This window comes from Dendrobates tinctorius, unplaced genomic scaffold (assembly GCF_039654945.1).
Source record: "Dendrobates tinctorius isolate UK_male_01 unplaced genomic scaffold, ASM3965494v1 ptg000038l, whole genome shotgun sequence".
Taxonomy (NCBI): Eukaryota; Metazoa; Chordata; class Amphibia; order Anura; family Dendrobatidae; genus Dendrobates; species Dendrobates tinctorius.
Window position 1 is genome coordinate 33,609,173 of NW_027361706.1, and position 20,355 is coordinate 33,629,527.

The window sequence follows — 20,355 nt, forward strand, 5'->3', positions numbered from 1 at the left end:
TCAGTTTCATCCCATTGCTTCTAGTCTTTCCTTGTGCAAATGAGAATAAAGTAGATCCTTCTACAATGTTACAGCCCTTTAGATATTTGTAGACAGCTATTAAGTCTCCTCTCAGTCTTCTCTTTTGCAAACTAAACAATCCCAAATCCTGCAACCTTTCCTCATAAGACAGGGTTTGCAGACCGGTCACCATTCTGGTTGCTCTTTTCTGAACTTGCTCCAGTTTGTTGATGTCTTTTTTAAAATGTGGTGCCCAAAACTGGACACAATATTCCAGATGAGGTCTGACCAAAGAGGAGTAGAGGGAAATAATGACTTCACGTGATCTAGACTGTATGCTTCTGTTAATACATCCTAGAATTGCATTTGCCTTTTTTGCTGCTGCATCACACTGTTGACTCATATTCAGTTTGTGATCTATTAGTATACCCAAGTCTTTTTCACATGTGCTGTTGCTTAGGCCTATTCCTCCCATTCTGTATATGCTTTTTTCATTTTTATTGCCCAGATGTAGTACTTTGCATTTTTCCCTGTTAAAAACCATTCTGTTAGTTGCTGCCCACTTCTCCAGTTTATTTATATCTTTTTGAATCCTCTCTCTCTCTTCTCTAGTATTAGCTATCCCTCCTAGCTTTGTGTCATCAGCAAATTTAATCAGTTTACCCTCAATTCCTTCATCTAAATCGTTGATAAAGATGTTGAACAATACAGGGCCCAGGACAGAGCCCTGTGGTACCCCACTTGAGACATTCTTCCAACTGGATGTGCAGCCATTTACGACCACTCTCTGGTCGTAAATGGCTCCCGAAGGCCGGCTATAAACGAGGACCCCCCCTGTGCTGAAGTTATAACCGAGAGCAAATGACCAACACTCTCCGCATTTTCAAAATATTGAACTGACTGAAACATATGTTTTCGTTTCGCAGTTTCTAGTGTCATTTTAGTCACCTTCAACTGTGCCTCTTTTAGCCTTTTCTGACTGGCGAGAGTGAATCGCATGGAGAGAGCCTTTTCCGCATCCTCCAGCTCATGAAGTATAATCTGAGATTCTGCTCTGGAATTAGATTTAAGCTTTGAAATCTCACGTATATACATGCCCCGCAGGTATGCCTTCAGAGTCTCCCAAACAGTCAAACTAGATGCTGAACCCAAATTAAACCTGAGATGTTCCTGTATCTCAAAGCTAAAGCTATCATTCTTATCCACTAGCTGCAGCCAAAACGGATTAAGTCGCCATAACGGTTTAGTTTTCAATCTATTATCCCCCCCCTTGATTGTAATGGACATGGGCGAGTGATCCGACACTGTTCTCGGCAAATAATTAACGTCTAAAATTTTTCTCAGCATCAAATCATCACCCATAGCCAAATCAATGCGTGACACTGAGACAAAGGTAGAGGAGAAGCATGAATATTGGTAGACATCAGGATTACGACTTCTCCATAAGTCAGTCAGGGCTAGCTCATGTAACAAAACTCCAAAAGGCGTACAATTACCTCCCGATTTCAGGGGTGCATGATTCCCTCTATCCCAGTGGGAGTCCAAAACATTATTAAAGTCCCCCACCAACATATAAGGGACCCCCGGAAAGTCCCTCAACATGGTATGAATTTTATATATAACTTTGCTGCTATAAGGCAACATGTCCCCCGGCAGTGCCAAGGGTATTTCAAACAAGGGCGATGTTATTCCCTTCCACATCAGTCAACGGGCGTTTCACTTCCTAACTGCTGCCCACACATAACAGGATGAGTCCCCACAGCACATGGCAACCATCTATTGCAAAACGACAACATGTCGAGCAGTTTCCTGCAACAGAACCGGAAGTCAAGACACCAGACAGTGCAGAAGTGTCCAAAGTAGCAAATACATCACCAGCCGCATTCCCGGTCTTCCTCATCCTTCCTCAGCTGCTGTTCATTCAGATCCAGCCAGTCCATAGCAACTTTAGCATCCAGAAAAAAGTGAATTTTGTTCCGGGCCTCGACCCGCAGCTTGGCCGGGAAAATCATAGAATATCGGATACCTATGGCCCTTAGACGTTTTTTGATGTCCATAAATTTAGCTCTCATTCTTTAGACTTCTGGCAAGAAGTCAGGGTAAAAAGAAACTCTGGAGCCATCAATAGAAAGGTCAGGATGTTCCCTTGAGTATCTAAGGATATTATCCCTGTCCCTATAGTGGAGAATTTTAGCCAAGATAGGCCTCGGTTGGTAACCAGGAGGAGGAGGGCGGGTCGGAACCCTGTGAGCACGTTCAGCAGCATATAAATGAGTTAGATTATCAGTTCCTATTTTCTCCTTAATCCAGGCTTCGATAAAAACAGTAGGATTTTTGCCTTCATAACGTTCAGGCATGCCAACAATGCGGACGTTGTTCCATCTAGACCTGTTCTCTAGGTCATCAGTTTTGGCCCACACAGCAACCATATCTCTTTTAAGTTCTTTATGATGCTGCGCTGACTTAGACACAGTACCCTCCACAACTCTGACTCGTTTCTCAAGTTGCCCGGTTCTGTCTTTAACGGTGTGCAGTTCATGCCTCACATTTTGCATGGATTCTTGTAAATAACCCAGCTGAGTGAGCACAGAAGAAATAGCAGACCCACACTGCATAACTGCTGTCAGCACATCTTTGATAGTAGGTTCAGTTGGCATTTGCAGCTGCAGTGCTTGGAGCTGGCTTTTGTTTTGCTCCACTAGTTCTCCCCAGCTGGCTGCAGCGTCCTGCTTCTCCCGACCTCCAGAGCCTGTGGCCTCCTCCTCTCCCCTCTCTCCCACCTCCGGATCCATACCTTCACCTGCAGACTCCAGCTCTTCATCTGTCTCCTGGAGGGACTCGCGCTCTGCCTCCTCCACTCTGGCAAAGCGTCTCAGCCGGGCTGCCACCTCCCTGTTCCTGGCCTCACTGTCTGCAGCCGCTTCCTCCAGAGCACGCACTGTGTTAGCAGCGCCATCTTGGGACCCATGCCCCAGCTCATTAGTCACTCTTCTCTGACCTTTTTTTCGCATGATTTAGGGCTAGAGGCTGAATATTTCTGTCCAGCGGCACCCGCAGGTCTCAGGAATGCACACATTAGTTACTGACCGTGCTGTGGGGATATAATGGCAGTAATCAGTAGCTGTGTGTGGGAGCTCAGCAGACCCACGTCCTCCTCACATGCTGCTAGGCCACGCCCCCCCAATCCGCTCAATTCTAATTATGTCGTACACCGTGGACAAAGGAACATCAAGATTTATGGAGATGGACTTGTAAGTTTAAGATTGTTAATATTGTTCAGCAATTTTGATTCCAAAGTCCTCAGACGGTTCCCCTCTCCTCTTTCTGCTCTCCATGCTTAGTAGGGCACAAACAGACACACAATGCAAAGATTGGGTTAACTTCGCCCCTTTTTATCTGGTTTCAGGTGTGATTTCACTATTGCCCACACCCGTTACTTGCCACAGGTGAGTTTGAACGAGCATCACATGCATGAAATAAAAGCCACAATTTTGGAAAGGTGCCAACAATTTTGTCCGGACCATTTTTGGGGTTGTGTGTGAAACTGTCCAATTTGTCTTTCTTTCCTCTGTTTTTTTTGTGTTGTTCCAATACACACAAAGTAAATAAACATATATAATAAAACTTGTGTAATTGTAATAATTCCTAGGGTAAATGCTTCATTTTCAGGAACAATTTCGAGGGTATCAACACTTTTGGCAGAAATTCAGCCAGAATTCTGGTGTATTTAGTAAAGCTGCTGCCATCTGCTAACTTCAAATAATTTACATGATTATCAGAAAGACTGCTACTTCTAGTGTAGGACCTGAGCGATGGGTACATGATGCAGTTTCTATCTTTTAAAGAGATTGTCCACTTCTTTTACATTGATACTTATCCGTAGGATAGGTCATCCATGTCTGATTGGCCGGGGTCCTACACCTGACGCCACCACTGATCAGCTGATCATCAGCTGGTTATCGGTGCCGGATGTGGCCGCAAGTACTCACTTTCTTAGCTGCTCCATCTATTGGTAGCGTTCAGGGCTTGGTACTGCACATCTGCCTCCTATTCAAATCAATAGAAGGCAAATTTGTAATACCCTGTGGCAGCCACTATCAGGAGACGGCCAGCTCCGTGAGTACTTCCGGCTGGCGGACACTGACAACAGCTGATCGATGGGGGTGGCAGCCGATCAGACATTGATAATCTATCCTAAGGATAGATAAGTCATCAATGTAAAAAGTAGTGGACAACCTCTTAAAAGATAGTCAGCGGTGATCGTTTAATAGCCTCTTTATACAGGCTGACCACGATTGCCTAAATGCATCTCAGAAAGACTGGCAAAGCTATTATTTCCCACTACAATATATTTATTTATATCTCCATTTGAAAAAGATGTGTATGTAACAGCGTGTCCCTCCCCCGACCTGAGTCCCTGGACTGCAATGTAATCAGGCCTGAGTCATCAACCAGTGGGGGAGTCTGTCTTTGTTCTCCTCAGCATAGGACTTATCCAATACAAGCTTTAGCTTCTGGAAACTTCTTAAGTTAGCCACATAGTCAAAAGTAGGTGGGAGACTTCCCCCATCGATGGGCTGATCCCAGGACAATAGCCTCATGTGTTGGCTGAGTGGAGTTGGGTGTTGACAAGCCAAGTGCTGGGACCTTATGCTGAGGAGAGATCCTGGTGCCCGTGTGGGGAGAGTTAAAAGCTGCCACGTGGAATGGTGTGATGTCCCTCATCTGTTGGATCCATTGAACTCATCCCAGGATTATTTTGTCTTTTCCCTGGCGTCGGATTACTGGGTGGGGCCACCGAAACTGTTTCCCTCTTGATGTGGACTCATAGTGGACTCTAAGAGACGCTACTGATATTTTATATTCTGTGCTCCCTGTCTCAATAAATCCCGTTAGATTGATCTTCGGCCTGGTGTCCCTTCATGCTCTGTCACACACATCGTCACAGTGTAATACACAGAAAACAGTGGTGTAAGAAAGTTTGCAACTTACCCTGATCTCCAAATGACAGGACACTGAGAAAAGTCATCACATAGCGCTCACCTAAAAAACAAAACAAGTATCATATATTATATTAAAATCTAACAGCTATAGGTTAAACCTTAGGATTGTTTCCCTTTTCTTAAAGTTCTTAGATACCGGAAACGTGAAGAAGAAGTCCATACAAGGTTAGAGAATGGCTAACAGCGTCATTTTTGCTTTTCCTCCTAATAAAACCACACAGAATGATAAACAGGAAAAAAAACTCTCGTCAACCCATAATTTACTGATGTGATGGCTACAAACTAACCTTCTGTAAGAATCTGTTTCAGAAACGACTGCTTGAAGAAGCTCCAGGCTAGCCAGGCCTGCTTCCAATCCAAAAAGTCCTGTTAGAGATACAATCAGAAACTCAGCTCCGGTTACTGCACGCGGCCATGTTATTCTGCCTTATCTAGGCTTCCTGCAGTACAGCAGAGCTGAGAATTGTCATTACACCCCTTATCTTCCAATAATAATTAAAAGGCACTGCTGATCATGCACCATTCTACACAGCACAATGAAAACGTGTTGCCGCTTGCAGGCTCCTCTGACAATATTGGCACATAAAGGTAAGATTGAGCTATAAAGCCATGTTGAAACAATGTGATGCGTTCCAGGGGCATTTTCTTAATGGAACTGAAATGGTAAAAAACCTGTGTTCTGGGAAAAAGAGCACAAAAAAGCATCAGAAACACATTGTGCTTTATTGCTTTTGTGTCTAATTTTCTTCCTCCATCATTTCCTAAAGGCCTCCTGATTATACACCGACATCCAAGTGCTGGCCACAGAAGGTGAAACCAGGCCAAGCACGGAAGTGAGAAGCCGTTTCTGTAGCCCCCATAGACATGATTGGGGGCTACTGAGAGAGGGTAATATTAGTGAAGGCACAATGCAAACTTGCAATTTATGCAATAAAAAGCAGACAAGAAGTTAGAGGGGCATTCTGGTGACAAGTTATCACTTATTTGGAAGATAGGGGGTAACTTGATCAGCAGGGGTCTGACCACTGGGATCGGCACTGATAAGCAGAAAGGGGCACTTTTATTCCTATTACACTGAGGCAGCAGTGCACAGCTTGATGGCAGCTCCATTAATTCCCAATGAAGCTGCAGAGTGTTGCATCTGACCTACTGCTCCATTTTGGAATGGGGATACAAGTTCCCTGATCTGTTGATCGGTGCATTTGGATTAAAACACCAACGTGTGAATGAGGTCCAAGGCCAAGTTCACACAGTACTTGTAATTTTTGGGCTAGTGTCACGCCGCTCTCACCTGGGGCCGGAACCCTGCGCCCGACGTCACCACTTTCAGCATGCGGCCGCTCCACGGGTCCCGTCGGGTGCGCACGTGCACCTCTCATACTCAGTTACATGCCTGCACAACGTTGCTAGTGCGCATTTCTAGGTTCTAGCTGCAGCCTTGCCCTCTCTATGGTACTGGAGGACCCGACCCGAAAGTCCTAGCACTCATGCCCTATATAAGGCTACCTCTTCCTATGGGAGGTGCCTGATTATTGTTGTGCTTCCGGGCTTGGTCTGCTTGGTCCTTACCTGGCTGTGCGTTGTATTCAGGTCCGCTGCCTCGTGCTCCGTGCCTGTACGCTGCCTCGTGCTCCGTGCCTGTACGCTGCCTCGTGCTCCGTGCCTGTACGCTGCCTCGTGCTCCGTGCCTGTACGCTGCCTCGTGCTCCGTGCCTGTACTCTACTCAGCCTTGCCGTGCTTCCTAGCACATGCTTTTTATCTACACTCTGCTCTGTGCTCTGCCATACTCCTTTGCACACACTCAGCTCCTGCCTTGTTCTTTTCGTGCTTCTCAGAACTCCCTCTGCCTAACCTTGCACTCCGGCGTGCTCTCTGCGCACGCTTTGTCTAACTCTGTAGTCTGGCGTGCTCCCTCGCACGCACCCTGCTTTGCTTCCCCCGGGCGTGCTTGTCTGTGCACGCCATACGTGCTCTCGTGTACCCGCCTTGCACTATCCTGTATCTAACGCACTCCTGTGTACAAGCCTTGTACTGTCCTGTACTCTCCGTGCCCCCGTACACTCGCCGTGTATTGTCCTATACCCTGCGTGTCCCTGTGTCCACGCCTTGCATACTCTTGTACTCTGCACTTTCCCTGTTGCTAGACACACTCACTCGTGTCTCCTGTGAGCCGGCCACCTGGTTCCAGCAGTCGTGGCACCTCACCCCCTTGGGCTTGTCCCTGACACTCCCTGTATAGGGGGTGGTCCCCACTAGGTGAGCTCGCCCTAGGTGGGTTGGTGCCACGACCCAGAGGGTCCACTCCAGAAGTCGTCACAGCTAGTTACACCAACAATTTTGGCCACGATTGGCTTCATGTGCAGCTCCGTGCACTCATCAACATGGGGGTTGAATGCAGCAGCTGCCCGTTATTACATAAAATGACCAGAATACAGCTTGTTGGGATATTTCCCAGCATACAGGCTACCAACAGTCCATGTACTGTCCTTGTGTGGTCCTTAGTGCACCTGGACCAAAAATATGCCTGTCCAAAGGAGACCTAAGATAGCAGCAATCACGTGACTGACTGTCCATACGACAGCTGCCATGGAGGAGTTTCTACATTCAGGTTTTCTTGATGCAGTTTCTGAAGCCAAAGCCAGGAGAGGATGATAAATAGAGGAGATCTAAAATGAAAATCGTGATGGTCCTATTTTTTAATCCAGTTTTGGTCTCAAAATTGCATCTCAAAACCCGAACTTGTGAACATGGTAGACGGTCAAATTCTAAAACCACCAAGACAGCCTTCTCTGCCCCCCGAGTAAATGAATCTGGTCATTTAAAGAAATTAAAATGAATAATGATGGGAATGACAACTAAAAGGATGCGCCAAACACCATATTACCTGAGATACAGAGCGTCGGGGTAAAAATTCCATCATGCTGTGAAGAGGAAACGATTTCTTCTCTGCCTCCCGAGAACCAAGAAACTTTGCGAAGTAGACGATGTAACAGAGAGAGCAGGCTGGTGTACAAGACCTAGGAGAGACAAAGCGAAAGTTACAAGGCCAGGACTCTATAATGTGGGCTCAGTAATGGCTCCCCTGGAAGAGATCAGCCAAGTACGGGACCACTGGGTGGGTTAACACTGAACGCCTATTGCCAATCAGCTTTATATACAGCGATCTGCTGTTTGATAGCCTCTTTATACAAGCAACTGTGCTTCCAAAGGATTGTTTTGTGAGAACAGACTGTCTTTGTACTCGGCAGCACATGTTCTGATGATGTGCTGCTGAGAAAGATGGGTTTTAAGAGCAGCTTAATAATCATTTCACCAGATGAACGACCATTTTGCTCATTTGTCAGGTGATCGGCAGCCACTCCACGATTGTGAGGAAACTTGTTCACCATAATCAGCTAGTGTAAATGCACGCTAACAGCAATGCTCCATGGGAGATCAGTATGTAAATAAGTTCTCTAACAGAGCGAAAGAGCTTCTCCTGCAAGTACAACCCAGGAGAAGTATTTATCCTATTAGACAATGTCCGAATCTTGTAACATGACCTGGGATAAACAACGAGCCAGAATTCATCTCCAGCAGCCTGTTTCGGGGTGTTTTCCCATCATCAGTGTACAGCAGAGTCATCCCTGTACAAATGGTAATCAAATCATTCAACTTCTGAACTGATCCACCCTGCGTGTATTCACTCCATTCACTGTTATAGCATGCAGCCTGAATGGTTCAACTCCCCACCTCTGCTGGCTGTCATTTCTGCTGCAATATATCCAAATGGTACAAGTCCATACTTCTGCTTGCTGTCTGTCTTTTGCTGCTTTACAATTTTTGCGGCATATTTTAATGTGCCTGCTAAAGCTTTGGTATAATTCATTTGTTGCAATGTATTTCTTACTGCTTTATATCCGTGACTGTGGCCTCTCTAGAGCTTATCAGGTGAAAGGTGCTATAGCAAATAAATGCAACCTGGTCTCCTGCCTTTGATCATCTAACCACCCCCTGGTGTGCTAGCCCCAGCTGCCAAATTATCCCAAACCAGCTCCCACAGTCCCTCTCTCCTGACCCTGTAGTGTGGCCTATATATTTAGTAGTTCCTAAGGGGACGCACGCAGTGTGGGGTGCAGCACGCAAGCATCCCAGAAGCAAAGCATCCCAGAAGCTAAGCATCAAGCAAAAGGGCAGGTATCCATGGCCGTTAATCAGGGCAGGAATCAGGTAACCCACACTTTTCTCTCCCCTTTATCCATGTGCTTTACTTCTATCCTTCTGTGCTCCCTTGCCATCCACATTCACCACCCCATCCCCCCTCCATCACGACTCATACACATCAGCCCCTTTATACTTCCCTCTCCCATGTACAGCTCCCATGCACTCCTCACCTTCCTGAGAAACCTCAGCCCATCTTGCCCAAACACATCGCAGAAAAAAACTACTTACAATTCCAACAACTATTTGCTCCTTATCTTCCTACTCCTACTGATTTCAGGTGACATCTCCCCCAACCCTGGTCCACAGCACCCCAACCTCTACCCCTACCCTACCTCATATCAAAATGATATTAATCTTATTAATATTACTTGCACTCCCTCATCTCCATCTTTTAATTGTGCCCTCTGGAATCCACGGTCTGTATGTAACAAGCTTCCTTTCCTGCACAACTACTTTCTGAACAACTCTCTTAACCTGTTGGCCCTCACTGAAACCTGGATTCAGGATTCTGACACTGTCTCTCCTGCTGCCATTTCCTATGGTGGCTTACAATTCTCTCATTCCCCCCGAGACCCACAAACAGACATGGTGGCGGAGTCGGCATACTCCTGTCCCCACTATCCACTTTCCAGGTCATCCCCCCAGTTCCATCACTCTCCTTCCCTTCTTTTGAGGTCCACACCATCAGGCTCTTCCGTCCCCTCTCCCTCAGAGTAGCGGTCATATACCAGCCCCCAGGCTCAGCCACTCACTTCCTTGACCACTTTTCAGCCTGGCTGCCGCACTTCATGTCCTCAGAACTACCAACTCTTATCCTGAGAGACTTCAACATCCCCATTAACAGCCCTAGTTTCACAATTGCATCCCAGCTTCTATCACTAAGCACCTCTCTAGGCCTCTCGCAGCTTTCACCCTCTGAGACACACAAGGACGGTAACACCCTTGATCTGGTCTTTGTCCGGCTCTGTTCAATCTCCCACCTAAATAACTCACCGCTTCCACTCTCTGACCACAACATTCTCTCCTTCACGCTCACAAATTCTCGCCCACCCCAGCTTACTCCTACCTACCACACAGTCAGAAATCTGCAAGCCATAAACCCTCAGACACTTTCAGACTCCCTACACTCATCACTGTCCCCAATCTCCTCTTTTTCCTGTCCTGATCTGGCTGTTCATCACTACAACGACACTCTTAGAAGCACCCTAGACCAAGTAGCTTCCCTCACCCTCAGAATCTCCAAGCACAGAGTAAAACAGCCCTGGCTCACATCGCAAACTCAACTTCTCCAGCGATGCTCTAGGAATGCTGAACGTCTATGGAGAAAAACCCGCACACCAGAAGACTTCATCCACTTCAAATTTATGTTAAGAACCTATAACACTGCCCTTCACCTCGCCAAACAGACCAACTTCACCACCCTGATCTCCTCACTAGCCAACAACCCCAAGAAACTTTTTGACACTTTTCACTCCCTCCTCAGGCCAAAAGCACAAGCCCCTATCACAGACATTTGTGCTGACGACCTGGCCTCCCACTTTACAGAGAAAATAGTTAATATCCGTCAGGAAATCTGCTCCCAACCACCAAGTGCTGTGACTTCCATCCCTTCCTGCATCTCCCCTGGCTCACTTTCTACATTTGATCCCATCACAGAAGAGGAAATCTCCAGACTCCTCTCTTCTTCTCGTCCGACCACATTCACTACCGACCCCATTCCCTCACATCTCCTCCAGTCTCTCTCTCCAGTCGTCAAAACTCACCTAACTGCAATCTTTAATCTCTCCCTCTCCTCGGGCATTTTCCCATCCTCCTTCAAACACACCATTGTTACTCCATTACTAAAGAAACCTGCTTTTGACCCATCCTGCACAAACAACTACAGACCAGTCTCCAATCTCCCCTTCATCTCTAAACTTTTGGAGCGCCTAGGTTACTCTCGCCTTACCCATTACCTCTCCACTCACTCCCTCCTAAACCCTTCACAGTCCGGCTACCGCCCCCTACATTCGACTGAAACTGCACTCATCAAAGTGACCAATGACCTTCTGACAGCAAAACGTAACGGTGACCACTCTCTGCTCATTCTTCTTGACCTATCTGCAGCTTTCGACACTGTTGACCACCATCTTCTACTCTCTAGGCTCCAGTCACTAGGCATTAAGGACACTGCTCTCTACTGGTTCTCTTCCTATCTTTCTGACCACTCACTCAGTGTTTTGTTCTCTGGCTCCACGTCATCTCCTCTTCCTCTCGCTGTCGGGGTACCTCAGGGCTCAGTCCTTGGCCCCCCTTCTCTTCTCTCTCTACACGGCCAAAGGACAGACCATCAGCAGATTTGGCTTTCAGTACCATCTTTATGCTGATGACACACAACTATATACGTCATTCCCCGACCTTACCCCCGCAGTACTAAAGAACGCCAGTGACTGTCTGTCCGCAGTCTCCAACATCATGTCCGCTCTCTATCTGAAACTCAACCTCTCCAAAACTGAACTTCTTCTGCTCCCGCTGTCTACTAACCTTCATAAATTGGACATTTCCCTCTCTGTAGGTGGCACCACAATAACACCCCGGCAGCAGGCGCGCTGTCTGGGTGTAATCTTTGACACCAATCTCTCCTTCACATCCCATATACAATCTCTTGCCCGCTCTTGCCGCTCACACCTAAAGAATATCTCTAGAATCCGCCCCTTTCTCACCATGGAAACAACAAAAACCCTCACTGTACTATTGATCCACTCCTGCCTGGATTACTGCAACGCTCTATTAATTGGCCTCCCCGTTACTTGACTATCACCTCTCCAGTCCATACTTAATGCAGTGGCCAGGATCGTCCATTGGGCTAATCGGTATTCGGACACATCCGCTCTTTGCTAGTCCTTACATTGGCTGCCCATTCATTATAGGATCCAATTCAAAGTACTTGTTCTCACCCACAAAGCTCTCCACAGTGCAGCACCCCCCTACATCTACTCCCTCATTTCTGTCTATCGGCCTAACCGACCGCTGCGCTCTGCAAACGACTTTCGACTAACCTCTGCACTAATCCGTACCTCCCACTCCCGACTCCAAGACTTCTCCTGCGCTGCGCCAATCCTCTGGAATGCTCTACCCCAAGAAATTAGGACTATCCACAATTTGCATAGTTTCAAGCGTTCCCTCAAAACACATTTGTTCAGAGCAGCCCATCACGTTCACTAATCAAAGTCATTCTATGTGTAAGTGTGCGTGTGTAGCCCATTCACTATCTCCATCCATCCCTCACTCCCTCAAGATGGCTGGACATTCATTGTAAATACATCATTGTAAATACACACCTGTACCTTGTATCTCCCCCACCTCATTGTAGATTGTAAGCTCTCACGAGCAGGGTCGTCTTATTTTGCTTTCATTATTGTATTGTTAACTTTGTTACTTATGACTTGTGTTTGGAACTGTTAAACTGTAAAGCGCTGCGAATATGTTGACGCTATATAAAGATTATTATTATACCTGGTCATGTTAAATGGTACTGACTTATAGGGTAGCCTCCACTCTACGATGGCACTTACCAGAGCACTCTTTTGCAAAATGAAAAACTAGTTTGCACTGGTTTCTATAAAACAGAGAGGGAAAGTGGTCTTCAAAGGGAACCCATCACCTCATTTTACCGCTATAAGATGCGGCCACTGCCTTTCGGGGCTTATCTACAGCATTCTATAGTGCTGTAGATAACCCTCGGCCTGACTTGAAACATAAGAAAAAGTTTTATTATACTCACCCGGACCGACGGGTGTCGCAGGTCCGGCGCCTCCCATCTTCATGCGATGTCGTCCTCCTTCTTGCTTTGTGCCGCGCTACTGCGCATCCGTACTGATCTGCCCTGTTGAGGGCAGAGGAAATCCCTGCAGTGCGCAGGCACTGGGCCTCTCTGACCTTTCCCGGCGTCTGCGCACTGCAGTACTTGGCTCTGCCCTCAACAGGGCAGATCAGTACGCCTGGCAGGATCGAGGCACGAAGCAAGCAGGATGACGACATTGCATGAAGATGGGAGGCGCCGGACCTGCGACGCCCATCGGACCGGACAGCCTCCGGATGAGTATAATAACACTTATTTTTCTTATCTTTCAGGTTGCACCGGGAGCTTATCTACAGCATTATAGAATGCTTATATGATAATGCCCAGTATCAGAGAACGAGACAAGGCGGTGACCATGGTCCAAAAACGCCTTGTGCATGGATTACCACTCCATATGCTAATCTTAAAAAGGAGAAAACGGAGTAACGGATCCAAAATATATGCAAAAGTATAAATTTTATTAGTACTCACATCAAGTGCTGACAAGTATACAAGTTGACTAAAATAGGGGGGATAAGCCCCAATGATACAACAATCAGGACAGACAAGGACAGGGTAAATAAAATGATACCAGTGCTCGAAATCTACATGGCACAACGTTCAGTCAGCCCATGGGCATTGCACATAACAGACATATGTCTAATGGTAAAAGATAGTCAAATATGGCATACTCAATTTAATGTGTATTGTACATAGTTGTACATGTCTAGAGCGCCAAAAAAAAAAAAAAAAACCATCCAGAGGGGTCAATGTGCAAGTCCAATGGACACTGAACATAAATGAATCAATGACATGTGAAAGGATTCTTAAATAGTTAATAACATATGTATCAGCATATCAAAACTGCGCAATTGTGCCAGAGAGAACCCGGGAGACGACCCGCCCAGCGGTCCAAATGACCGAAGTGTGGAAACAAGTAAAGGCAGGCTGCTTACCGGGGAGCAGAGGAGGTGAAGGCCCATGCAACAACCCCCGACGTACGTTTCGCGCCCGCCACAGGCGCTTTATCAAGGGAGCATTATAGAATGCTGTAGAAAAGCCCTGAAAGGCAGTGGCCGCAACTTATAGCGGCAAAACGAGGTGACAGGTTCCCTTTAAATGTCATAAATGGTCATAAATATTTGATCTGTTTGGTTGCTGACTGGGATCCCATTGCCACACTCCAAATAAAGAAGTGTCCGCATATTATAGTCTACAGGAAATGCAGCCAAGACCCCACTAATCACACATCACATCCATAAAGCATGGTTTTACAGGGAGCATCAGAGACAAGGGAGACAGTCAAACTGCATGGAAACAAAGTTCAGGCATCCCCTAAGGCCTGTTTCACACTTCAGTTTTTTTCCATCAGTCAAGATCCGCCGTTTTCCAAAAAAAACGGATCCGTCATTTTGTTTGGCGAATCCGTTTTTTTTTTTCCCATTGACTTGCATTACTGGCGGATCTTGACGGATGGCCATCCGTCGGATCCGTTTTTTTGTGGATCCGCCAATTTTGTTGCGTCCGCCCACAAGCCCGGACGGAGCTTGTAATGTTTTTTTGGCTGAAGGATCCACATTTTTGTACTGCGCATGCCCGGAGGAATCTCAGCCGCTGAAATCATTTCTGGCGAACGGTACAAATCTCTCTCTCCCCCCCCCCGGACTGCGGTTCATTTAAAATTATTCAGTCAACGGATCCGTCAAAAAAACGGTCCGCTGGCATCCGTTAACTTCACTTACCAACGGATCCGCTTTCCACCATTTTGGCAGATTTTAACTGACAAGTAAAAACTGAAGTGTGAAACAGACCTAAGGGACCGCGGTAAGCGCATGAGCCCACTGTAAAGGTAGCAGCAATCTGAGCCGTAGATCTACGCTCCCGTGTTTCCTTCCACTATGTCTCCTTCATCTTCAAGAATCCTCTACTGGATTGTGATGTGATACATCGTGCAGAGCACAGTACAATACGTATGCAAATAAGGGGGTTCCGGTCCACCATTATGACCCTCATTTTGCCATGTTGGGTGTTTCCCCTGCATCATCTGAGATGTGTGTGCACTGACATTGCCTATGCCCAGGCACGCTGAGACACCTGCGCACACGCAAGCACACGGGTCAGGCATGTTCTCCTCCCTGGCATGTCTCTGCTGGCGCCACTCGCTGCCTTTCCAGGGGTATCAGTGTAGTAAGCGGCATCAGCAGAGGAGCTCGTGGGAGACCGCGGCCGGGCACAGGCGGTGGCAGTACACCAGCTGACTTTAGGCAGCACTTGCTCTTGGAAGCGAGCACTGTCCATCAGGAGAGGTGGAAGACTCCAACATGCAGGATTCTTATAGAGGAATCCCCCATATCACAATTTAGTTCTTATAAAATGTATTTGGGGAGTTATGGGGGACAGACTCCCTTTAATATTTAGACACAGTACATGAATACAGTTCCATCCAAAAGATATCGACACCCTTTATATACTAATAAAAAAAGATTTAAGACACCAACAGTGTAAGACCAGGACGGACGTGTGCGACAGCAATCTCCGTACAGAGCTGCGGAATATGGGGATAATATATAAGCAGCTGGAAATGCAGAAGTAAAAAATATCTATCTATATAATTGCCTTGTAATGTTTTCATTTCCTGTTCTGAATTCCAAGAGGAGGAAGTTCACCGACCTCCATATTGGGACACCGAAGTGATGTCCCAGTATGGAAACTGCTGCTGGTACCAACCTATTGCGCGATACCACCAGCGGAACACCGTCGCACCACACACACACTCTACGCTGTACGCAGCACACACTCACACTCACGCAGCCTTTTGTGCGGTACCACCAGCGGAACACCGTCGCACCACACACACACTCTATACGCCGTACGCACCACACTCACACTCACACACTCACATAGCCTCCTGCGCAGTACCACCAGTGGAACACCGTTGCACTGCCCCTGCGTGAATTCCACGCAGTGAATCATTTGGCTGATCCTGGCGGCAGATGCACGACGTGTCTATAGGCAGAGGAAGCCGGCCACATTAAAGTGGTTTTCACACAAACGAAAGTTCATTTTAAAAATTGTCTGTGTCTGACCGTGTACGAAGCATACCTCATCTACTGGGCAGGGGAGGAAGGAAAAGACTATACTGACATTACAGCAGGGGATCACAGACGATCCATTTTGTGAGGTAAAATATTTCACTGAACGTTTTTAAACAATATTTTACCTCACAAAATGTATCCTCTGTGATCTCCTGCTGTAATGTCAGTATTGCCTTTTGCTTCCTCCCCTGCCCAGGAGCTGTGGTATGTTGTGTACACGGTCAGACACAGGGGTGAGAGAGACAGAGCACAGGGGCGATACAGCTCAAACGGGACAGCACATGAGGGGAGAACACAGAACAGGAAGGAGTGAGACAGCAGACAAGGGGGATAGCACATGGGGCAGACAGGTCAAAGAAGAGAGAACAGATGGGAGATGTCAGCACATGGGGAAATACAGAGTGGATAGGTGGGTGAGCACATGGGGGGGGGAGATTCTCAATGCTGCAAAGCCTGTCCCCATCGTGACATTACCGCCCTCCCGATGTGATAGCATCGGGCCTCCATTTAGTATATATTTACAAATATGGAAGATAAAAGCAGACCTCTTACCTGAGCCAGCGCAAAGATGAGGAGCCTCCACTGAGGCCAGAGAAGCACCAAAGTGACGGTGACCGAACAGCGGACAATTATCGCCAGACTCTCCGCAATCACCTAAGAGACAAGTGGTGGAGATGAAGATACAGAACGGGACGCGAACAACAACCAGGGATCAGATGTACCAAAGAAATACAACAATGGGCGAGAATAAAGGAGAAGGCAATGGAAATGGTGTGATGGCAGCTAAGTCGGTAATATGATGAGAGACATCCAACGTTACCTGCAGGCTGATCACACGTAGAGCCAGCATTGCTCACTTAGTATCTGTATACTATGTGGTGGTGCTGACGATCGCTGCTGGCTAAAGAGTTCGGCTGACGTTGGCCTTAGACATGATTCACACTAGTGTTCGGAGTTCCGCTTTCTTATCCCATCCGTTATGGCGTTCGTCTTGCTGCTATCCTTGTTTTCTTGTGAAAATGATGGAGGCTCCAACGCCACAATGAACCTACTGTAGGAGCGGTGGGCACGTAGCAGCAAGTACGTGATTTACATACTACCCGCTACATTCCAACTAGACGTGTCTGATCTGGCTCATACGCTTAAATGGAGCAAGGCCAAGCACGTCTAGTCAGCATGAGACCGCATGTATGCAAATCACATACTTACTGTCATGTGCCCGGCACTGGAGACTCCTCACAGTGGGCAGTACGCGCAATGTGAGGATTCACAAGTCTGCAGTCACATAGAGTAACTGCAGACTTGTAACCTAAGGCCGGACAATCCCTACAGAGCAACACAAGACACAGACATGGATGAAAAAGACTTTCTAGTGTAAATGCCAAGTAAGAATCACCTTCACTTTCTTACCTTCAGCCTGACAAAGAGATGAGCTTGTGCAAGGACCCAGAACGGTTCTGACATCAGTTCGATTACTGCAGAAAATCCAAACGCCAGAACCCCGGTGCCATAATGTGGGATAATCGCTGGATCGGGGACCTCCAACATACTCAGCCATATCCCCCCTAGTATTACAGACCAGCAGATGCCTAGCGGGACTCTGCAAATACAAGAGAACAATACATTCTTACCTTTAGCAAAAGCTCAATTGTTACACTAGTGGCGTCAACTCGGGCGGAGCTCACCGATTGGCTGCAGCGCCGTCGATATCACGTCAGTGCTGCAGACAATAGCAGAGCCTCAGCGTTGGACCTGGGGACGGATCTTGTTCGTAAAAAACAAACTGTAGCCGGAGGGAACAAGTATTTTAAAAAAGTGGAAACCCCTCATCATGTGTATCAGCTAGAGCCGCCGGCCAGTCCGAGCACTGCGCTGCGATCCCCGTCTGACTCTTCCCTATAACAAGCCTAGATATTGCAGTGCGATGACAGACTGCAGACTATTCAGAAACCACGCCCCGCTGCCACAGTATATACTGGAATTGTTACTCTAGCAATTCTCTAATGTAAACAGATTTTTCATCAAGTCTTTAGCGCCACAAGACTGCAGCAGAGTCCTGATCCGCGCCGTCGGCAATACTTACGCCAACCAGGTGAGGTGGACGGTGTGTCTCCAGCTCTGCTGTGTAGAATGGCCCAGACAGGCTTTACGGAAAGCATCACGGGCGAGAAACACGACGGTGGTGTAGAGGAGGGTGAGACTGAGGCGAGAAAGAAGCGGAATGACCGCAATGTCTGTAGGAGCCAGGTTACATACGGGCACAGGAATCCTAGCACAAAGCAGCTCACTCTAGCCACACACAAATAACTATTAAAAAGGGCATTTTTTTACACATCTATACTCACCATCCCCAGGTCCAACACTGAATCGCTCCCAGTAGCAGTGGTTATCTCCAGTGCATCGACAGCGCTGCAGCCAATCAGTGAGCTCAGCAGCGCTGATTAGTTTGTGCCGCAATCCAGGTAATAACAGCCACTGGGAGGAGATTAATTGTTGGACCTGGGGAGGGTGATCACACAAATACCACAAAATCTATTTAATGAATACCTGTACTTTCCGAAAACTTCAGGCATATCATAGAGAGCTACTCCCCTCCGAGACTGAAGAGGGGACTAATACAAAGCCAATGGGGACGATTCATTAAGATTGGGGTAGCGCTCACCAATCTTACTGAAGGGCTGGAGTACAATGTGCCTCATTTATTAAAGGGGTTGCTCAGATCAAAGCTACAGCTCCTCTACGTGACTGCAGTCTTGTGAGTACTCACATTGCGCACTGTCAGGATTCTCCGGTGTGGATGCAGCGAGCAGTGGTCATGTGACCGGAAGTATGTGATATGAGGACTCACAAGTCTGCAGACATACAGTAACTGAGGACTGGTTTAAGGCCAGACAACCCCTTTAAGAGTCACACACACTTAATGAATTCAGCACATTACTGAGTGTCGTACACCTCACCAGAAATACTACTCCAATCAGGGACTGGAGTAACATTTCTGAAGTGCAAAATGCCAGCATTTTTCATGAAAAGGACAAGTGGGCGTGGTCAAGATTCATCATGTCGCTCCCCCCATTATGGAAGAACTGATTCAAACTGGCATGAAACCAGCAAACGTTGCACCATTTCTGCGCTACTCTGACTATGGGGGAGGGGACTGGCGCCCAGACCCCACATCACAAGTTTCCTGCCGTCACAGTGACAGTAAAGGTGTCTGCACCACTGGGCCACAGCGATGACTGGAAGGTCACTTACCGGACATTCATGACGCCGATGACCTCCCTGGAGACGTACCGCAGAGTGAAGGCGCTCAGGGCAAAGGTCAGGAGCCGGAAGACGACCTGTACAGACAAGAGGGTTGTCAGGTGCGGAGCCTGCGTTGCCGGAGGATACAAAGGGGCGCTGCTACCAATCCCAGAGCCGGAGCATTCCTGCATCATCAGCGCCTGACATCACTCCACAAACAAGACGGAAAAGCCCCTAATGCGGAGCTGACACACACACCTGATGAGGCTGAGGGGATTACTATGAAAACCCACAATGTCAGAACGGCTGTATAGTCTCTTCACATGTGACACTAATGAACAAGAGCTCATGGGGATTTCAGGCCTACACGGCCACTGCTGTCAGGGCATGCTGGGAGTTGTAGTTCCACGGCTGCTGGAGACCCACTGCAGAACAACTGTAGGGCAGGTTCCTGCAGGGGAGCGGACAGCAGGACGAGGGCTGTACCTGCAGGACCGTAGTGGAGGAAGCCAGCCTGGTGGTGTCCCGGAGGACGTCGTGCTGAGCCGCCATGCTGCCGGTCACCACCGGACTCAAGTTAGTCTGCAGTTAGCTATTAGTTAGCTATTCGATTTTCATGTATGATGAATTATTCATAGAGTGGATGGGTAAAATTTTGTTCAGGACTTTGAGATGTTTATTTTGACTACTTGTGGTCCTGGGTTATTCACATAAATCGCTTCTTTATGTCGCGCTACCTACTCTATCGTACATAAGTAGTTCAATTTGAAAAGAGGTACCCTGGACCACTAGTACTCAAAATGACCAGCTCAATGTTCTGAATAATGTTTGCCAAAAAAAGATCAACTCTATGTGTAGTTCAGAAGTTATTCATGTAAATCGCTTATTTTTGTATGTTAACGGAAACTTGGAAGAGTTTCACCAGTAACTTGCTAGGACTATCATCAAAATGTACTTCATGGACAGAATGTTGTGAACTACATCCAGTAA

General features: G+C 47.3%; 1 protein-coding gene across 1 annotated transcript in view; it reads right to left on the reverse strand.

The window, feature by feature from the left end:
• The window catches only part of LOC141088328 (man(5)GlcNAc(2)-PP-dolichol translocation protein RFT1-like), a 382,865-nt gene extending 362,948 nt beyond the window's left edge, over positions 1–19,917 (reverse strand). Inside the window, exons 1-4 of the mRNA XM_073574376.1 lie at positions 19,852–19,917; positions 19,375–19,460; positions 18,206–18,322; positions 17,533–17,722 (exon numbers count right to left, since the gene is read on the reverse strand). Coding sequence (XP_073430477.1) covers positions 17,533–17,722; positions 18,206–18,322; positions 19,375–19,460; positions 19,852–19,917 — 459 coding nt within the window. The remainder of the gene's footprint in view (positions 1–17,532; positions 17,723–18,205; positions 18,323–19,374; positions 19,461–19,851) is intronic.
• Between the last annotated feature and the right edge of the window lie 438 nt (positions 19,918–20,355).